The following is a 21,181-nucleotide window of genomic DNA, read 5'->3' as shown; positions in this document are numbered from 1 at the left end:
ATCACTTCATCCTGTGCTATATTGAACAACAATGGTGACAATCCGTCTCCCTGTTTAACACCAGTCTTGATCTCAAATTCTCCTGACAGTGCTCCTCTGAATCTCACCCTTGCTTTTTTGTCTGTCAATTTTTTTATGAGTCCTTGGGTAGTTCCATAATGTCCTCTGTTCTTCAGGATCCTAAAAAGAGTCTGTCTGTCGCTGGAGTCATATGCTTTGTGAAGTCCACAAAGGTTATTACTCTCTTTTTGTTTTTTAATGCCCTATGTTCTATCAGTTGCTTCAGGATGAATAACTGTTCTATACATCCTCTTCCCTTCCTGAATCCCGCATGGTAGTCGCCAGCTGTACTTTATACCTGTTGTTGTACTCTCTTGAGCAATAGTTTTGACAGCACTTGTATCTGACCTGTAGTAGCGATATTTCTCTGTAGTTGTTTGCATCTCTCTTGTTCCCCTTCTTACGTATCGGTATTACAATTGCATTCTTCCGTTCTTCTGGCAACTTATTAGTTCTCCAGATCTGGTGGATTATGTTGGTCATGTTGTCTATTGCTTTGTTGCCTCTCCACTTTTTCATTTTGGCTGCGATACCATCTTCTCCAGTAGCCCTGTTATTCTGTGGATCACTTATGGCATGTGCGACTTCATCCCTGGTTACAGGGTGTGGGTATCTCTCTTCTGTGTCAGTCCCCAGTTCCAGCTAGTTTTCAGGTAGTTCAAAGTTCAGCAGGTCATGAAAGTACTCTGCAAAAATCCTACAGTTCTCCTTTGCACTAACAGCCAGCTCCTCTTTCGTATCTCTTATAAACAGTTCTCTACCCTTGTATCCAATCAGACTCTTTTTGAATTTCCCAAAAAAGTGTGTGCTGTTGTTTTTCCTGAAGTTAGTCTCAGTCTCGTCCAGTTCCTGCTTCATCTTTTCTTCTGGTCCATCTTATTGTTTGGGCTGCTTCCTTTCTTGCTCCCAAGAAAACTTCCCATATTTCTGGGTCCCTCGTGCTGCTGAAGTCCCTTCAGGGTTTCCTGTGAGTCTCTACCGCTTCCTCACATTCCTTGTTCTGCCACAAGTGCTTCTGTTTCTTTTCTTCCTTTCCCCATAGTTCAGCCTGTTTCACCATATTTCGCTTCATGTCATCCCATTCATCGAATGATTCAATTCCTTCCTCGTATCTGGATCGATTGTGTCTTAATTTGTCTCGTCTACCTTTATGTTTTTGGTGCTTCTATTCGTCTGTGGCAGTCTGTCCCTGTTTGGAATCCAAAGGCACTTAAATTCTGTAAGATAATGATCCAATTCCATTCTTGTATTCTTCCTGACCTTTGTGTTCATGATCTCTTTAGTGTTTGTCCAGCTGATTGCTGTGTGGTCAATGTGGAATTCCTCAAGGCGGGTGCATGGATTTGCCCATGTCTTTTTCTTACTTGGTTTGGCCCGAAGTGTGTTGTTATCAATCTCATTCTGTGTTCTTGATAAAGTTCAATCTCACAAATTAACCAAGTTAGTAACACTTTGGTCCACCTATGGCCATTATGCAAGCAGTTATTTGACTTGTCATTGATTGATAGAGTTGTTGGATGCCCTTCTAAGGGATATTGTGCCAATTTCTGTCCTATTGGTGCATTACATCATCAAAATCCTGGGCTGATTGGAGGCCCCTGCTCCAAACCTTCTCAATTAGGCAGAGATACGACCACCTTGCTGGCCAAGATAGGGTTTGGTAAGCATGAAGACGAGCAGTAGAAACTCTCAGCCTGTGTGTGTGGGCATTAACTTGCTGAAATGCAAGTACAGGATGGCTTGCCATGACAAATAACAAAATGAGACTTGGAATATCATTGATGTACTGCTGTGCTGTAAGGGTGCACATATAACAACCAAAGGGCCCTGCTATGAAATAAAGTTTCAACCCATACCGTAACTCCAGGTTGTTGGAACATGGGGCCGATGACAGTCTGGTTCGTATGCTACCGCTGTCTGGGGCATCTCTAGACACATCTTCATTGGTCATTGGGGCTCAGTGCAAAGCAGAACTCATCACTGAAGACAATTCTACCCTACTCAATGAGATTCCAGGCCAAATACATCCAACACCAATGCAGATAGGCTTCTCCATGTACAGAGGTCATTGGTAATCGGCGCGAGGGGTGCCTTTTCATGATCCACTTATTAATGGTCCTTGGGGTCACTGAAGTACCAGTTGCATGTCAGATCATTAATAATGATGAATCTGGGGCTCTGAGTGCAGTCTGATGATTTGCTTAGTCGTTACATTGTCATCTCTCTAGGTCAACCGTTTCCTTCTTGACACTGTATTTGGCCGTGGTTCAACCATTCCTGCCAGTTTCGTTGAATAGTGGCATTGCTCCTATTCAAATGTCGAGTGATTAGCTGGTTACTCCAATAAGCTTCTTCAAGCCCAACTACATGTCCTCTCTGAAACACTGACATCTGCATATGCTGTTCATGCGCCTGTCTACTGACCAGCTGAGTACATGGAATGAAATTTGCAAAGACTTTATGCCCTGATATCGACATGTCCCATTTACTGTCTGTGCCAGCTGCATGGTGGAATTGCCCTGCAGTATCACACATTCATCAGATGGCCACCAAAGTTTGTATTTTTTGTCAGTACGTGTATAAATATCAATTTGTGACCAGTTTGCATAACTGCTCTGTGGTGCATAGGTTTTATATATATATAGTTTGATTTGAGAAATGAAGGATGATCAATTGGAATGTGTGTGTCAGTTTTATCCCTGTTACCAGAGTGTATACTCTTTCTTGTTCTGATGTACATGTAGTGGACAGTTTTGTTTACACTTCGATGTTATTCCAGTGGCTGTGAAGTATAGATGGAGTTTTGATTTTTGAAGCGCTTGATAATGACCACATGCTGAAATCACCTATGGGCCACAAGTGAATAATGAAACCTTAAAAAAAATTACAATGTTGACTTTGTTCATTTGACAGTCTTTCCTCTTGCAAAGAAACATCACTAACTTGACCTCATATTTCAAGAAGAAAAAAAGCACGAATGCAAAATATCATCCCCCGCAATAGATCCTGCACAAAAACTTGATTCATAATTCTGATAGAATGCAGTTATGACCGCCTGAAGGTACAGATTTTAAACTTTGGGGTGCAGCGTTTGTTTGTCACATGCTCCGCCTCACTGCAGCTGCTTAATGCTCAGAGATGAAGTACTGAACATTACAGTGATGACCACAGTTCCTCTGTTTGTGGGATGCTGAAGACTAGGGAAGAGGAGGGGGAAGGTGGACACACATGCCCAATGTGTTTCAATCTCTTGTTTGGGAGCACACATTATTCTACATGAAAAATTGTAAGTAGTATGAGTATGTAATACATTACAAGGAAAAAATGCAACACTCTCAAGCACAAGGTCATTTTATTGACATGAGGTGACAGGTTTTTGATCATTGTAGGAATATATGATAAGAAAATCAGACCAAATGAAACACATGTCACAGTAAACGGTATCTAAACAACAACATTGATATAGGGTATCCCCCTTGGGCAGCAATGCAGGCGTGTATCCTCACATACAAATGATCATAAAGGTGTGCAATGGCATCCTGCGATAGACTGCTCCAAACATCTTGTGCCTATTGTTGCAATTTGGCAATGGCTCTTGCAGGCCCTGGAGAATGAGCAAGTTCCCACTTTATAGTGTCCCATACATGTTCAGTTGGTGAGAGATCTGGTGATCTTGCTGGCTATGGTAGTTGTTGTACACCATGAAGAGCTTGTTGCATCACAGCAGGTGTATATGGATGTGTATCTTGCAGTTGAAAAAGCACATCACTTTCCTGTCAAAGAAATGGCATTATCGTGGGGGTAACAGCCTGTGTAATGTAGTGGGCACTGGTTACTTCACCCTGCAGAAACACCAAATGTTACTGTGAAATGTAACTGATTCCCCCCCCTCCCCCCTCCCACCACCAAAAAGCCTTGGATGGGATCTGTCTGTTGTGGGCGAATTCACTATCAAATAGGCAGCTCACCACGTCTATGCTATACACTTGTATGTCCATCACTCACATACAGACAGAACCTACTCTCACCACTGAAGACAAATAAAGTGCCATTGCACTCTTCAGTCTACTCTTTTATGACATAACAATATCCATGATGTCAAGGTGTCAGTGATAGCCAGGCTGGATTGACACATGGCCCAGTCGTGCTTCAAGCAGTGTCTACAGCACTCTTGATCTAGATCTTGTTAGTGGTCCTCTGTATGGCAGCACTGGCAGATCCTTGCATTCTGGTCATTTTATCCAGTTCTCTTCACTATGATGAGCATCAATGGTAGCACCTTCTGTTGAAGCTTCATGACTGTCGATCGGGTCTTCCATTCCCTTCAATAAGGTGCTCCCATCATCAAATTGCACCTCAGAATTGTGGTAGGGCTCTATACAGAAGAATGCCTGTGCCCTTGTCTTCTCGATGAAAGATCGTAATACTTGACTTCGTATGTGATGTCCGACAAGTGATGGACTCCATAGTGCCCAAAGTAGCACTTTCTTCATGGGCACAAAAATTCCTACTGAGCCTACCTGACTTAATCTCATTCACCAATGCTTGGCATTATAGTGCCTTTGGTTCTTCTCTTGGCAATCCCAGATCTGTATGTGAGCCAGCTGTCTTGCATTTTCAGTCCTGGTGGTGAGGTGTTTCATGTGAGCCAGCTGAGTATCATCCAGTCAAAATGGGAACAGTGTGTCCATTATAGTTATGGTCTCACGACAGGTGAGCAGAAAGAACAATGTGAAGTGTGTTGCTTCACTGTGTTGTATTCAAATATCACAATAGGCAGTATTGGATGCCAATATCTGTTTTTAACAGTGTACATGAAGATTATAGCTGCCAATGTCTTACTAAAGCATCATTTAAGGCCGATTGTCTGTGGGTGGTAGGCAGTTGTCGTCCTGTGGGTGATGTCGCAAAAATTACGTCTGAACTTGTCTCTGCAGGAAAACTTTTCCATGATCAGATATCATCATGCAGGGTTTACCATGTTTCAAAATGATGTATTCTGCAAGGAACCTAGCAATTTTGGGGGGATTGGGATTCAGCACAGCTTTAGTGGCAGCATAGCAGTTGAGGTAGTCACTGCAGATTATTATCCACTGGTTCCCGTTTAACTTCAGGAATCTTCCCAAAAGGTCAATTCCAATTCAGGGGAATGGTGTTGCTGAAGGCAGAAGTGGCACCAAGTGCCTAGAGATAAATATGATGTATGTTTCCATTGCTGGCATTCCATACTGTAGCTCACATACTGTCTGACCAATTGGTAGAAATTTGTCTAGTGATAGTTGTGACTGACCCTGTGTAGAGTCTTCAGGAGTCCGTGGTGACCTAACGTTGGAGTGTCATGGAAAATCTTCAGGATAGCTGACTAGATGAGCTGGGATGATGAGCAACAATTTCTGCAGTTGGATCATAGTTCCTCATATGTAATGTTCTATGTATCAAATTGAATTCCCCCCGAGTCAGTTCCTCCTCCTTCAGCAATGATTTATCTTAACTCTGTTGAACAGCAATATCATTCAATGCAGCAATGATGGAGATTTTGTTCATGCCGCTCTGTTCTGCCAGAGGATTCCTTGATAGGCATCTGGTATCCTTGTGTTTGTGTCTGCCCGCATTGCCAGTTGGCCTGACGCATCCTTTAGGCTAATCAGTCAGCATATATAATGATGATTTGTCACAACACTGAAAGGTTTGGCCAATAAATATGGCCCAAAATTGTTTAGGGCCCAAACAGTTACAAGGCACTCTTTATCGGTTGTAAAGTAGTTCATCTCAGACCTAGAGAGAACTCAGGAAGCATAAGCTGTCACCTTTCAATCACCTTCCTGAGTTTCCTCAAGAACTGCACGTATCCCATAACTGCTAATATTTGTGTGAAATTCTGTCATATCATTCTCATCGTATGATGCTAGGACTGGAGATAACACCACCCCTCCTTAAGGACAAAGATATTTCTTGCACCTTGTTCTAGCAGAATTTGGCTTTTTCATGCAATACTGAGTGAGGTGGCGCAGTGCTTAGCACACTGGACTTGCATTTGGGAGGACAACGGTTCAAACCTGCATCCAGCCATCCAGATTTAGGTTTTCCATGATTTCCCTAAAGCACTCTAGGCAAATGCCGGGGTGATTCTGTTGAAAGGACACGAGCGATTTCCTTCCCCATCCTTGACAAAATCTGAGCAGGTGCTCAGTCTCTAAGGACATTGATGTTGATGGGACATTAAAAAACCAGTCTTTCTTCCTTTGGCTTTTTCATGCAGTAGGTCTTACAAGGGATGTGCCTTGCTACAGAAGTCCTTTGTGACTAAGTGGTACTGTGATCACATTGTGAGACAGCTTGTCACATTACCAATGAGTTGAGGAGTCAGAAAATATGTAGCTGCTCATATTATCTCTGGATCAGGATGGATTTCATTGCCCTTAACTAGGTGTGTAAAGAATTTTATTTCTCGGGGAACAAACAGGCACTTTTTCAGATTTGAGTGGAGGCCTGCGGTTTGACCACACTTCAACATGGTTGTCAGGTGGCTGTGATGTTCTTCAGATGTGTTTGAAAAAATGACAGTGTTCTACTGATAGCAGTGACATTTAAAGTGTTGAAGCAGTTTGTCCAAAGGTGGCTGGAGTGCTAAGTTGTCTAAATGTCATAATGTAGAACTCATAGAAGTCATCTGGTAATACAAAGTCTGTCTGTTCCCAGTCATCTGGATTGGTGGATGGTCAACCTCAATTGGCTAGTGGCTACATGTCCATAGTTGGGAAATACTTTGCTCCTTTCAAGCAGTGTGGGGTGTCAACAACGCTCAACAATGCATAAACATCTTTTTTCATGAGTTTGTTCAGTTGTCAATGGAGAAACATAATGTGCTGTCCTCCTCCTTCACAAGGACCAGAGGGAGAATCAAGGATCCCATGAAGGTGCAACAATGTCATCCTTCAACACATTGTCCACTTCCTCCTGAAAGGTGCATCGTTCAGCAGGAGACACCCTATATGAGCACTGGCTAACTTGGTGGATGGTCCCCAGTGTTGATATGGTGTGTTGGCGTGTCTTTTGATAACATTTGAAAATTGATGCAGAACAGCTAACACTCGCTGACATTGTTCCTCGTCATGCCATATATTATTGGTAGTTCGATAATAGCTTTCTCCACTGTGTTGTTTGTAGTGGTAGCAGAGTAAGATTCTTCACTGTTGGCACTAAGTTGCCCTTCCTGGACTGGTTCACCACATACTTACCTTTAGGGATGCGTTGTAGCTGCTTTCGACAATTATCGATCCAAAGTTATCCTTGACCACTTACAGTGCTTATGATCAGTGCTGGCATGTAAATATCTTTTGTGAACCTGAGTAGCTTTTTACAGTGGACAAAAGCTTCAATTCTTAACTGAGCACCTAGACTGATGACTGGGACTCGTCACGTTGATGGGGTGATGGTGGGATAACAGTGTCTTCAGCTGCGAGCAACCACGCAGAGCAATCTTTGTTACAGCTTCATCAGTCAGAAGCTCTGATATTCCACAGCTTGTGACTGCATGTGATGCCTACAAGAAGTCTCATCTGAGAATAACATTATGAATATATTTTATTAAAACGACAAAGGGCTGTGTTATTTCATTGAAAGTTATTCTTCTAACATGTGTTCCTGTTGGGTGGACTTATTTCCCATTTATGACAACCAACACAATTGTTGTTAGCTGGCAGTGATAACCATTTGACATTACAGAAAAAGAAGTCACTGAATTGACTAGTGCCCAGAGGGGTCGGCTGTCAATGAAAATGTCGATGAGATTTCCTGACATCTTGTTGGCTGTTGTCCATGAAGGATTTTAGTATGTGGTTGCCTCACCTCCGTAGTGGCTCACCTTGTGTAGTTCCCTGAATTTGTTGACTTGATGAGTGGCTGGTACTTCTGTACAGTGACAGGGACTGCTGTACTTTGTTGGGGAGCTACCTCGTCCTGGGTAAATCTTTGCCCCAAAAGTAGATTATAATCATGTGTAGCTTACTGGCATGAATAAAACTGTTGTGGTGATTGACATCTGGTGATATGTAGTCATCAAACACTAGTCTTCTTTCTCTACTGCAGCGTACAACATGTCCAGGGTGTTCACAGTGGAAATATGATGGTGTGTTGTCTTCTTTCTCTACAGCAGCGTACAACAGTGGAAATATGATGGTGTGTTGTCTTCTTTCTCTACAGCAGCGTACAACAGTGGAAATATGATGGTGTGTTGTCTTCTTTCTCTACAGCAGCGTACAACAGTGGAAATATGAGAGCATATTGACCTTTGTCCTCCAAATGCCTATTCTTCTGTGGGGCATATTCTTCGCAGAGGATTTGGTTGTACCTGTGTTGGTCATTTGCTGGGCCATTGTTTGACAGCTGCAGCTTAAGTCAGTTGGCTAAATCCATTGTTCCTTGGATGTTCAACTGTTAATACAGATTGGTGCTAAAGATTGAGACACCTCTTTAACATTTTATTACCTCCTGACGTATGGTGGTCGACTTACTTGGCTGCTATCTCTTGTTTAGTTGATGCAGCAGTTCTGGCTGTGATAAACTGCTGTATCTGTTCTATTACTACCCGGCGAATGGGAGAGGCAAGATCATCTTCCATAACTGCCGTAGTGACCACATTCATGAGTCAGTTATAATTCTTTTGTCCAACTATGCTCTGTTGCATTTCCTTGATGTGCTGGCACTATTTAATGAATTTGTTGTGACATCCCTTATCTGAAGTACTTGGTAAATATCATCTGCGACTCCTTTCATCAAGTGTGAGATTTGGTCAGTGTCTGTCATATTTGAATTCACAGTGTTATGTAGGTCCAACGCAGTCTGTATTCCGGGTTCTGTCCATGACAGCTTTTACATTGCCTAATATGAGCTACAGTGATTCACAAGTTTTGAAGTACCCGGTATCTCTTTCAGTGTCATTTCGTAACCTCAATCGAATCCAAATCAGAAAGCAAGGTTGTCAGTGAAATTCAGCACTTAACACTGAAATCACATTTATTACAAACACCAACTTACAGACAGAACTGAACTCCCGGATGGAGAGTGCTGCTGTTTATGCAAATATGGAATATAGAAACATTACAAATATAAGGAATTTCAGGAAGTGATAAATACTAACAACAAATAATTGTCAGTCAGGTTTGAACAGGTGACCCACAGCACACCAGCTCATGGCAGTGTGACCATGATATCAAACTGAACCATTGTGACAAACATTCTGGCTCTGAACAGTGTTTGCAGTTACAGCAAGAGAAATTTCTACTATTTTGCATACATTGTATAGAAACAGCAAAACATCAATGAAATTTGCGTATAAGTAATTTGGTTATATGAATTCTTTTCATGAACAAGATAAAACTGTAATGAAACTGAAACTTCTACACAGGAATAAATGGTATCCTCTCCATTGGAACATTTCCCATGTACCTGATACAGATAACAGGTATTTTGATTGTTAGTTGTTGTTTCCATTCCAGCAGAGACATGTTAGTGATTGAAGGGCTCCCATTGTTAAAGAAGCTAATTTGGTTGTTGCAGATTGCTGTATTTGAACAAAATTAACACCATGAAGTTTTTAAATGTACATAAATTAGTCCTGGGTACTAGTGATTGATACTAATTCATATATTTAATTATTTAAATATCGCATGTAAAGAAATTGTGTATATCTACACTATGTGATCAAATGTATCTGGACACCCCCAAAAACATACGTTTTTCATATTAGGTGTGTTGTGCTGCCATCTACTGCCAGTGACTCCATATCAGTGACCTCAGTAGTCATTAGACATTGTGTGAGAGCTGAATGGGGCACTCCGCGGAACTCACAGACTTTGAATGTGGTCAGATGATTGAGTGTCACTTGTGTTATATGTCTGTATGCGAGATTTCCACTCTCCTAAACATCCCTAGGTCCACTATTTCCTATGTGATAGTGGAGTGTAAACGTGACGGGACATGTACAGCACGAAAGCATACAGGCCGACCTTGTCTGTTGACTAATAGAGACCGCCGACAGTTGATGGGGGTTGTAATGTCTAATAGGCAGACATCTATCCACCCTATCACACAGGAATTCCAAACTGCATCAGGATCCACTGCAAGTACCATGACAGTTAGGTGGGAGGTGAGAAAACTTGGATTTCATGGTCGAGCGGCTGCTTAATAAGCCAAACATCACGCTGGTAAATGCCATACAACGCCTCGCTTGGTGAAAGGAGTGTAAACATTGGACAATTGAACAGTTGAAAAATGTTGTGTGGCATGACAAATCACAGTACACAATGTGGTGATCTGATGGTAGGGTGTGGGTATGGCGAATGCATGGTGAACGTCCTCTGCCAGTGTGTGTAGTGCCAACAGTAAAACTCAGAGGTGGCAGTGTTATGGTGTGGTCATGTTTTTGTGGAGGGCACGTACAATCCTTGTTGTTGTGCCTGGCACTAACACAGCAAAGGCCTACATTGATACTTTAATCACGTTCTTGCTTCCCACTGTTGAAGAGCAATTCAGGGATGGCGATTGCACCTTTCAACATGATCGAGCACCTGTTCATAATGCATGGCCTGTGGCAGAGTGGTTACACAACAACAACATCCCTGTAATGGACTGTCCTGCACAGTCCTGACCCGAATCCTATAGAGCACCTGTGGGATGTTTTGGAATGCCGACTTTGTGCCAGGCGTCACCTACCGACATAGATACCTCTCCTCAGTGCAGCACTCCTTGAAGAATGGGCTGCCATTTCCCAAGAAACCTTCCAGCACCTGATTGAATGTATGCCTGTTAGAGTGGAAGCTGTCATCTAGACTAAGGGCAGGCCAGCACCGTACTGAATTCCAGCATTACCAGTGGAGGGCGCCACAAACCTGTAAGTCATTTTCAGCCAGGTGTCCGGATACTTTTAATCACATAGTTTATGCTTCAGCAAATTTTTAGCATTCATAATGGCAGTTACAACATTAATTTTGTGGACTGTTGGACTTCAGCTAAAGAATAGTATTTCTGGAAGCTTAATATTTTATGAAATATTTGGACATCACATTAAATCTCGGATATCTGCCAAGGCTCCTACAGAAACCAAAACAGATGGCATGTTATGTATATTATACTTCGGTAATGAAAGAATTGTGCTCAACTTGAAAGTGAATATTTGACAACTGAGAATCTGAAATGAAATGTTACATTCTGCAAAATTTGAATGATTCATAAAAGTGGAAGACATGTCATAGGCCAAGTGATGAAATGTATATGAGAATCATGTATTAATTTGTGAACTGAGGAATGATGATATAAATTATCCTAATTATTTTCTTCTTTTTTTCCGAAACAATTACATAATGTAGCATCTGACATGTCATTCATATGTGAAATGATTGCTTTAGGTGGATGTGATACACTTTGCACCATTCTGATGAAAGAATAAAAATGTAACAACTTCATTCAGTACAGTAGTGCAAGTTCCTTTGGACATGCATGCATGTTGAAAACAACAGTCACTGCTAATGATTTTTAACCATATTAAATTATGAAACATATTCAGAAATTGCAAATATGGTACCATCACAACTATAAAATTTACTGGAAACAAATGAAAATTTATGCCAGACCAGGAATCAAAACCGGATTTCCACTTTACACAAGTGGTTGCCCTAACTACTCAGGCTATCTGAGCGTGCTTGAAACTAAATAAGTCTCTCCCTGTGTGGGACTTGTATAATTGTGAGAGCACAATGGGAAACAGACATTAGGACATATGGAAGTTTGGATGTGTTCATGAAGTGTGCTCGGATAGCTGAAGCAGTTGCAGTTATGGTGATCACTGGCATAAAGCTGGAAATCCAGGTTTGAGTCCCACTCTGGCACAAATTTTTATTTGTTTCTAGTAAATAGTACAGCTGTGGTGGTACCGTATTCACAATTAGTGAATACATTTCATGATTTATTCAGTGCTTTAGTGGTTGCTTGTGCTTTTGTTTATAATTTGTTTTGGTTTATGGTTAAATTATAAAAAAATGGAGATCACAATGTACTTCATGTGGACTTTGCAAACTTTTATTTTCGTGCTTGCAGGTGAAAGCATTTGTTGAGCTTACAGTTGCTAAGACTGTCAGAGAAGGTATGCATCATATGATCCGAATGTCAGGATTGGGAGCAATGAAGCCCAATACAATTGTCTTGGGGTTTTATGATGACTCAACACCCAAGGACTTCTTAGAGAGGTAAGTTGTCATAGGAAGAAAATGCTTGTAAAAAGAGATCATCCATGCTTGTAATGTATTTGAAAATGTTATTCATTCTTCCAAGATACTGTATGAGCACTACTGTTTCCTTACACTGTTTGAGAATTTACTTGAAGAATTAGATAACTAAAAAACCCTCTGGAGCACAATCTTAAAGATGCATGTTCCAATCTAGTTCCAATTCCATCAGTGATCCAGAAGATTTATTTCACATGTGTTCAGTCTGTGTAACTTCCGTACTGTTAAACCACTGGCATCAGTTTTGTGTCTTGTACATATTTATCATTACTCAAGACATAATAAAACCCTCTATTTCTTTATTTTCTTGCAGTTCTGATTCAGGCTACCATACTACCACATTCAGTGGAATATTGGCGTGTGATGGAATTCCTCTTTTTAAACTACGCAGAGATTCTGAAGAGAAGCATATAAATAAAACTGAGTTTGTGGGAATGATGGTAGATGTTTTGAAGATGAAAAAAAACCTTTGTGTATGTCGCCATTTCCAAACACTTGATAAAGTTCGTGTTGCCAAGTAAGTAAACTCTTACACTTTATAATGAGCTGGAGATTTAGTTTTCTTGTTAAACATTTTTTAAATGTCAGTTATTACAAATGAAATGCAGGCATAATTATTTATTGTGCCTGTGTAAAATCCATATTTAGATTTTTCAGCTAATTGAGCTCCTGTAATTTTCTTCTTAGTTTTTAAAAGTGAACGTGTCACTCTGTGCATTGTGCCTCAGGGGCATTGTGTTTCCCTTATGCTTTGGCTGGGCATTCTAGTCGTATTTGGGATTTTCTCTCAGTTATCTATCAGAACACAGTTAGTTAATCCCTTAATTTTTCTGTGATATTTTGTTGTAATCCACTGTGATGTGGAATTAATATGTTAAAGAAATATGTTGTTTAATCTCAGTCACTGCAATTATTGAAAATAGAAACCATTCTTTGGGGAGGAGGAGGGTTAATATTTACAAGCCATCTGCCTTCACAACAGACTCTCTGGTAGAAACTGTTCTCGTCTCAGTCTCTGGTATTCCTATCCATACAAAAGTTTCTGCCCCCTGCATAGTCTCCTGCTCTCGCATTTCTTCATTCATTCATCTGTACCATACCTGTAACTGTAGTTTTAATCTCACAAGAGATGACCAGAATTTTTTGGTCATGAATTGGTATGATATTTCACACACATCCTTGTCACTGGGAAAAAGTGCTTCATATATTTTGGCTTTCTGTGTGACACTGAATAATTTTTGAGAAAATTAATAGAGGATTTCTGTCTTGTTAGTCGTAGTGACTAAACAGTTAAAGATCTGGTATGTTGGGCCAGTGGTGAACTTGTTGTGCTCAAAATTGATGGATTTGAGTTTAATTTAATCTACCTCTTTTAGAAGTAGTTTCGTTCTTCTGTGTAGCCCCTGCCTCCCCCCCCCCCCCCCCCTCCCCAGCCCAATGGGAAGTTGTGTGTGTAAATGTTTCAGGCACTGTTATTATCTTATAGAATTTTATTTCATGTCCTTTCTAGTCTAACTCTTCAGTGTTTGGTGGAATTTACCACATATATATTAAACTCTGTGCATTTACTCTTTTGTGTCGTAGTGTGCGTTAGATTCTAGGTTGGTGGAGTGTAATACCTGTTCTGTCAACATGACCTTTTTTTCTAATCGTATGTATTCTTTTGAGAACCATTACTTTTGGCTTTTGTTCCGATTTTTTAATTTCGTATTTCTTACACACTAGGCTCAGTTAATGGAGTGCTCTGTGGGAGTTGACATTTTTATCAATAATAATTTGATCTTCAGCAAACACCAAGGTGTTGATATATCTGCTCTGATTTAGTTGAATGCCCTGTCTTCCTTTAAAGTTCATTTCTCTGAGAACATCATCAATTTAAATGTTAAATAATGTAGGAGAAAAGCTACAACTTGGCTTCAGATCTTGACTAGGCTGTAGTGCCAGCAACTTGCATTTGTCAAGTGTTGTTTTAATGTTTGTGGAAACACTAAGTCTTCTGGCAGAGCATTTTAAGTGCGGTGAAATGTCTCACACTTTCATTATAGATCGCAGCACCTTGCTAACTATCCTGCCAAAGGCCTCTGCAAAATTGTCAAAGGCAATTAAGCTTTCTCCCTCTTCTTGCAACCAGGTCCAGCATAAAAACATTACTGGTACAAGATCATTCTTTTCTGGACCATTTTGTTCATTAGATAAAATGTCAGCTATTAATTCCTCAAACCTGAGGTGGAGCTGTTCAGTGCTGCTGGTCCTCTATTACCAAAACCTCTGAGCCAGCCTTAACAATGACATGTGGATTTCACAGTGAATCATCTATCCTTTATACATGTAAATAGGTTGAAGCCAAAATTCAAATAGTGTCCATAGAGGGTTAACATGTAACAATAATGTTCAGAAAGAAAAAAAAATAAAACCCACTGAAGATAGCACAGAAAATGCCAAAACATATTTGGGTAAAGCAAAACTAATGAAACAGTGTCTTGCATAAGGCAGTCAGCTATTTCATTGAAGTCTTTCATCAGTAATCTTAGCATAGACTGCATATATTGCCCAATAGCCTATGTATTTGTTAGTTTTCACAGTTAATTATTCTTGAACAGTTAGAGTAGATTCTCATTTTTCAGCGATTATATAGTATTGACAATATTAGTTGTTTGGATACAGAAACCTTAAGTGGAAGGTGTTATTTCTGTATTGTAGAAGTTTTGTATTCATGTTGTAATACTTTTCATAAAATAGCCAGCATTTCAATACTATAAAATATTGAATTTATTTGATAAGGAAGAAATTGTAACTGTTAACAAAATCCACATTTTTTGATTAGCAGTTAATATTTATTATAAAAAAATATGACTTAACATACCATAAAAATGTAAACTGCATTATTGTATGACAGTAATCTTAATTTGGGTTTTATGTTCTGCATTTTGTAAGCATTCAAATGGAACTTTTTGTAAAAACAATGAAAAAAAACTTGGCCACATACAGCAAATGAATGACACTATTCAACTGGTGGGTCTTCCATATCAGATGCATAATACTTTGTGGGAAAGTTACATAACATTTACTAGGAAATATACTGAATTAAGCACAAGTAAAATTCCATTATTCTGCTGTACTCTGAGTGCATGGTGATTATTTGCTCTTTTATTCAATTAATCCAAGTGTCTTTTTCAGGTCATCTGCAATAAAATATATAGATGTTTGGCCAATCAATTTCTTTAACCCAAATGATTTGGATCACTTTGATACTACGAGCTTATTCATGATGCAGTTAGCCTGCATAATAAATATGGTATGTCAGTTTCATTGCATTAGTTTTGTTACGAGGAAAGTGTGTAGATCAATACTTTTTGTTTTACGTTTATATTAGTTTACAGTTACACAATTTTAAAAGCTTGAATTGGTCTTACCCTTAAATAATGAGGAATAGAGCTTTTAGAACATAACATAAAAGTGTTCAAATTAAATAATTGTTTCAAAGAAGTGTTAGGACTGTCTTGCATGCTGGAGGTTTATGCTCACTGCATCCACAACATTCATAAAATTAAGTCTGTCCCTTGATCATGTTCTTAGGGAGGACCACAAAGAAACTGGCCAGTTTGGCTAGGTACTATATATGAGTTTGGAAAATGAGGTGTTTCTGAGGTGGGCACTGTTCAGTACTGCTGGTTCTCTGTTACCATAACCTCTGAGCATGCTGTAATTATGACAATTGGCTTTGTCACTGTTACATTGTGTGTCACAGGGAGCAGGAATTTTGGTGTAACCAACCAGATTTGAAGGGTTGGACATACCTGTATAAAAACCTTTCATACTCGAGGAGTATGCTGTGGGCTGGGGGTGGATGACTGTTAACACAAAACATGTTGTAAGTGGACAACCTCTGGGACACTTGCTTCAGCCTAACTGTATTATATGTCGCCATATGTGGAGGTCTCTACATTGGAGAGGGGCAGACTCATTTAACTTTGGGAAATAGTTCACTTGTGGTCATTCATTTTTGGGATCCATTCATTTGTACTCATTCCCTGTTTCTTTTTCCTAATTGTGCATGTTATATGGATTTTAGATAAATTTCGAGAAAAAATATCAGTATGCCCAAGTATTACTTCTACCTGTTAAATTCATTGAGTACCCAATGTGGACAGGTTGTTGACTTCAATTTCCTTATCTGAATGCATTCAGAAAGTGTCACATTAGTTGGCTAACATTATTGGCTAGTGACTGCAAGACAGCTAGTGTGAGGTCAGATCAGGCTGAATGAAAGTTCAGATTACAGAACCTGTTCACAACCCAGTGGGGACCACCCTAGTAATTGTAGTTATAGCAAGTACAATATTTTCATTTTCAGTTCATTCACAGAAAGTAGTATACATATAACCGGATATTACTAGCTCGAAATGACCGGAGGTAAACTGTCATCTGTCAAACCAACATTAATAGTTTTTTTAAATAATTTGCTGGTGTCAAATTAACTATGCATCAAAGTGCCATACTGACTGTGTAGGAAGTGAAAATTTATTTGCAAAAGTCACAACTTCTGAAGAAGGACCTGAGAAACAGTACACTAAAATTAGAAAGTTTGTATCAGCAATGGTGACAACTACATAAATATTCTGGGAGACTGTCAGAACGTCATACATGAAAAGAAATGAGACTTCTTTTTTCGAAACCTTGATGACACAGCACACACCATTGCTTTGAAGAGCTCTGTAATTGAAAAAGATTACCAGTTTTTAATTGGTGTACATTTGAAAAGAGCTACTTGGTTCACACATGGAATTGATGATCAGTTACTTGGAAGAGGAAACTTCTGAGTGTACACAGGTAGCATTAACTGACTAAAGTGAAATGAATATGAAATTCAACAGTTCAGTAACTTATGTATTAATGTATTTAAATATAAATTTTACATACAAATGTATTTGAAAAGAAAAGAAAAACCCACTACTGGTTCAGTGCTGATAGTTTCATGCATATCTTGGTTGTTTAACTCGCTGTGGAAAAGGGCAGGAAAAAATTGTCCACGAAACCCTTGCTGAAAGGCTTTCTAGTTAAATCATTGGTGTCTGTCACAAGACCATAAATTCAACAAACTTTTAGACAAATGTGTCTTTTGATTGAAATCACTTTGGAAAAAGATGTGTTCTATTTACCGTGCAGGAATAAGATTTAGGAGAGGATTGTATTGATATTTTTTTAATGAACTGTGAACTCTCTCCTTGACGAGTTTGCAGCTCATGGTTTAGTGGCTAGTGTGGCTACCTCTGGATCGTGGGGTCCCATGTTCGATTCCCGACCGGGTTGGGGATTTTTTGTGCCTGGGGACTGGATGTTTGTGTTGTCCTCATCATTCCATAGCCATTAGTGAAAGTGGCTAGATTGGGCTGTGTACAGGTTGGGAATTTGTACGGACGCTGATGATTATGCAGTTGAGCACCCCACAAACCAATAATCATCATCATCATCATCATCATCATCATCATCACCATCGTCATTATTATCTCCTTGAAGAATCATCTTGTGGAGTATCTTTCTGTGCTCCAGGGGATCCATCGGTGGATGGCGAGAGCCATTTTTGTGTGTGTGTGTGTGTGTGTGTGTGTGTGTGTGTGTGACTGGTTTGATGCAGCTCTCCATGAGAGCCATTTATGTATTGAAAAAGTTTATTCTGTGATGAAGTTGAACTATGACCTCAAGAACACACTGCAGTTTGTTCTGTTTGTATTTTCCCTAACCCGTAAGTCCATAGAACTGTGATCCTGTGTTGCACCAGAAGCAAAGCACCTTATTTGGATTTCAGAGTTCTTTCAAAACTGATATCCCATATGTGGCTTTACAAAAACTGAAACTTATGGTTCCTGTCCCCTGTTAATCTTCAGAATCAAAAATGAAAACATTCATTGCAATGAATTCCGAAGCAGAACTGTCACATGAAAAGGATTCTAATAGAAATTGATCAAATCTGAAAAATTATGCCTAATCGAATTGAACAGCTCATTTTTCTTGAAATAAGAGTATCTTTAAACAGATTTTATTTGAGTTTAAGTTCTTTAAGATGAGCTCCTCGCACTGACATGAAAATGAAGATGTCGCTAACGTTCTGCACCTAGTTACTCAACTGAAAGTTGTAAATACCCAGTTGAGACAGATGTCAAGCCCATGGAACACAGTAATAATGAACAAACAAAGAAAGGATTGTGTCTTGAGTATTCCCCTAAGGTTAGAGGGCAAAAAAAAAATAGAGGCTTTATTGAAGAATAAGTATGTTTAAAAGAGAATATGATATTCTCATCATATTTGCCTCACACATTTAGTAAATAGTAGATTTTTAGGTTATATTATTTAAATTAGTGCAGCAATACAGCATTAATAATTAAGCTGAAAGTGATAGTGTTTTTAAATAAAAACATTCTGAACAATAGTTTTTGAGGTAAAAAGCAAATACAATTTTATGCCATCCAACGATTTTTCAAATGGTGAGACATGCCATTACCTTTTCTTACTGAGCCAAAATCACTCACAACTCACCTTTTTGTGTAAGAAAACCAAAATGGGGGCACGACAAAGAAACAACCGAACTTGGAAAATAAGTGTCTCCCAAAGCATCATGTTTCATTTTTGGAAAAAATGCGAAAATTGCAAGTTTCACTTTAACTTTACACCACAGTTAAAAATGATCAAAAATTATCTTTAAAAGTAGTCATTAAATGAGGCAAATGAGTCCTTAAAAAAATCGTGCCTTATGATTAGTATGTGTTCAACAGTTCGTCAAATTGATGAAGAGAGAAACAGATTTCTCTTTTTGTTGGCTGAAAAAAGTATGTATTACATACAAATTAAGTTTTATAGATTAGATAATTAGATTAGATTAGATAATTAGATTAGATAATTACAAAAAGTTGAACTGGAATGAGGAACAGCTGAATATTACAAAAAGAATGAGACCAGCTGCATGAGACCTAGTTGGGAATGAGGAACGAGAAGACCAATCAAGACTAAGACTGGAAAAGACTGGCTACGACCAAACTGAACAGTGAATGACTGTTCCAAAAACAAGACAGACTGCAACCAAAGTGAACTGTGAATGTCTGTTCCTTAGAAGTTGTTCATTGGTCCTCCCGTTCTCTTTAATGTATCATTCCTTTGGACTTGTTTGTTCGTGAATGATCTACCTGTACTCTGTGTGGGGAAGCTTGGTTTTCCCTGCCTTTTTGTGAATCACAAATGGAACCCGTAGGTCAGTCCTGACACACTCATAATTGTTTGGGTGCACTGTGGTCGAGTATTAACACTCTCTTCGTTAAGATGCTATAAAAGGTTCAATCTGACAAACTGTTGGCAAAACAAAAAATAAAAATTAGTAACAGAACACAACTACATTTTCAAAATGAGTTTTTGATTGTCAAAAGCGAAGCATTTCTGTTGTATATATTCAAAGATTTACAAGGACTGGCTGGAGTATTCAGATTTGTGAAGTGACTCCATAATGCAGGCTGTTAAAACTCTGCCCCCATGGGGAACAGGTGCCTGCAAGCACAAAGTTACCGTAGCTCGCCAACCAATCAAGTGCAGGTGAGTAGGATATCTGCCACATAGCCTTATTGTACTGTGTGCAATAAAGTTAATGAATTTGAAATATTTTTCATTTAAAAAATATGTTTTTCATCACTAGAATACCTCCAGACATATTTAACAATTTATTAACAAAACATTATGTAGCTTCATCAGAGTATTGACATAAGGGAATGAATGTAAGTTATTTAGCACTCTGTTTTGAGTAGCATTACATAGGTTACCTATGGAAACACATAAATGATAAATTTACAAAATTGCATTCTGCTCAAGTACAGGTATTCCAACAGAACAAATTTGTTACATAGAAGTGCAGCTGACATAAAGTCTGTGGTCAACATTTTGTTGTGAATAGCTATTTTGTATCATGGAAATGACAAAAGCTGCAGAAAGAACTTTGTATCCCAACCCTATGCTGTATCTTGCAGCAACATGGTGTGTGATACAAAATATTTCATTAGCTGTGAATAAAAATAATTGTAATGCTACACAAACCTAATAAAATGTCAGTATTTCTTTCTTACTCGAATTTTACTGCTAAACACATTCCATTATAATTGTATTTGCTAAGTCAAGGTCAACACATTAGCTGGTATTGGTGTGTGAAAGTGCTGACTGTCTGTGCACAAACTATTTACCCACCACTGTACTCAAATGACCCTGTTTGGAATGCACAATATCCATTGTGGCTTAATATGATGAAACACGCATTCTCTGCAGAAGAAAAGAAACAGTTCAAGACAACACAGTCTCCTACTTCAAAATGTCTTCTGTAAACCACTCAAAACTTTGGTGATTAAGCTGACTACTTCAAGTAGGCTCAGCTATTAAATGGAGCAGTGTTTCCTTTTGCTTGCAAGTGCTTCAGTAGTTGGTCTCTTTACAGATATTGTTACATCAAAGGTGAATGTCAACCATCCAGCAGAGGCAAATACACAGTTCAGTCACATTAATGTGACCACCCTGTATGTTCATTGTCAATGTGCAGTAATCACTCACAGATGGCAGTTGGCAGTGTTAGCAGTGGAGGGTATAAAGCATGTCCAGGAAATGGAAAACAGTGTTGTTGTTGTTGTAATGCAGAAACGGAACAATTTATCTGACATCCAAAGGGACATGATCATGGGCTTTCAACTCAAAGATTGAAGCATTTCTAAAATGGCTATGTTTGTAAACTGCTTGCAGGCTGCTGTGGTTGGAGTGTACTGTGCATTGCAAAATGGGACCATCCAAAACCAGTGCTGAGGCAACTATGGTGCATA

General features: G+C 39.2%; 1 protein-coding gene across 1 annotated transcript in view; it reads left to right on the top strand.

Moving 5' to 3' along the window:
• Positions 1-21,181, top strand: part of LOC124721629 (solute carrier family 12 member 9) — a 132,557-nt gene that overhangs the window by 84,484 nt on the left and 26,892 nt on the right. The window contains exons 10-12 of the mRNA XM_047246690.1: positions 12,154-12,302; positions 12,655-12,858; positions 15,519-15,636. Of these exons, the coding sequence (XP_047102646.1) occupies positions 12,154-12,302; positions 12,655-12,858; positions 15,519-15,636 (471 nt within the window). The remainder of the gene's footprint in view (positions 1-12,153; positions 12,303-12,654; positions 12,859-15,518; positions 15,637-21,181) is intronic.

Source organism: Schistocerca piceifrons, chromosome X (genome assembly GCF_021461385.2).
Source record: "Schistocerca piceifrons isolate TAMUIC-IGC-003096 chromosome X, iqSchPice1.1, whole genome shotgun sequence".
In the NCBI taxonomy this organism is placed as follows: domain Eukaryota; kingdom Metazoa; phylum Arthropoda; class Insecta; order Orthoptera; family Acrididae; genus Schistocerca; species Schistocerca piceifrons.
The sequence above is the reverse complement of the archived record's forward strand: the minus strand, read 5'-3'. Positions and strand labels throughout refer to the sequence as shown.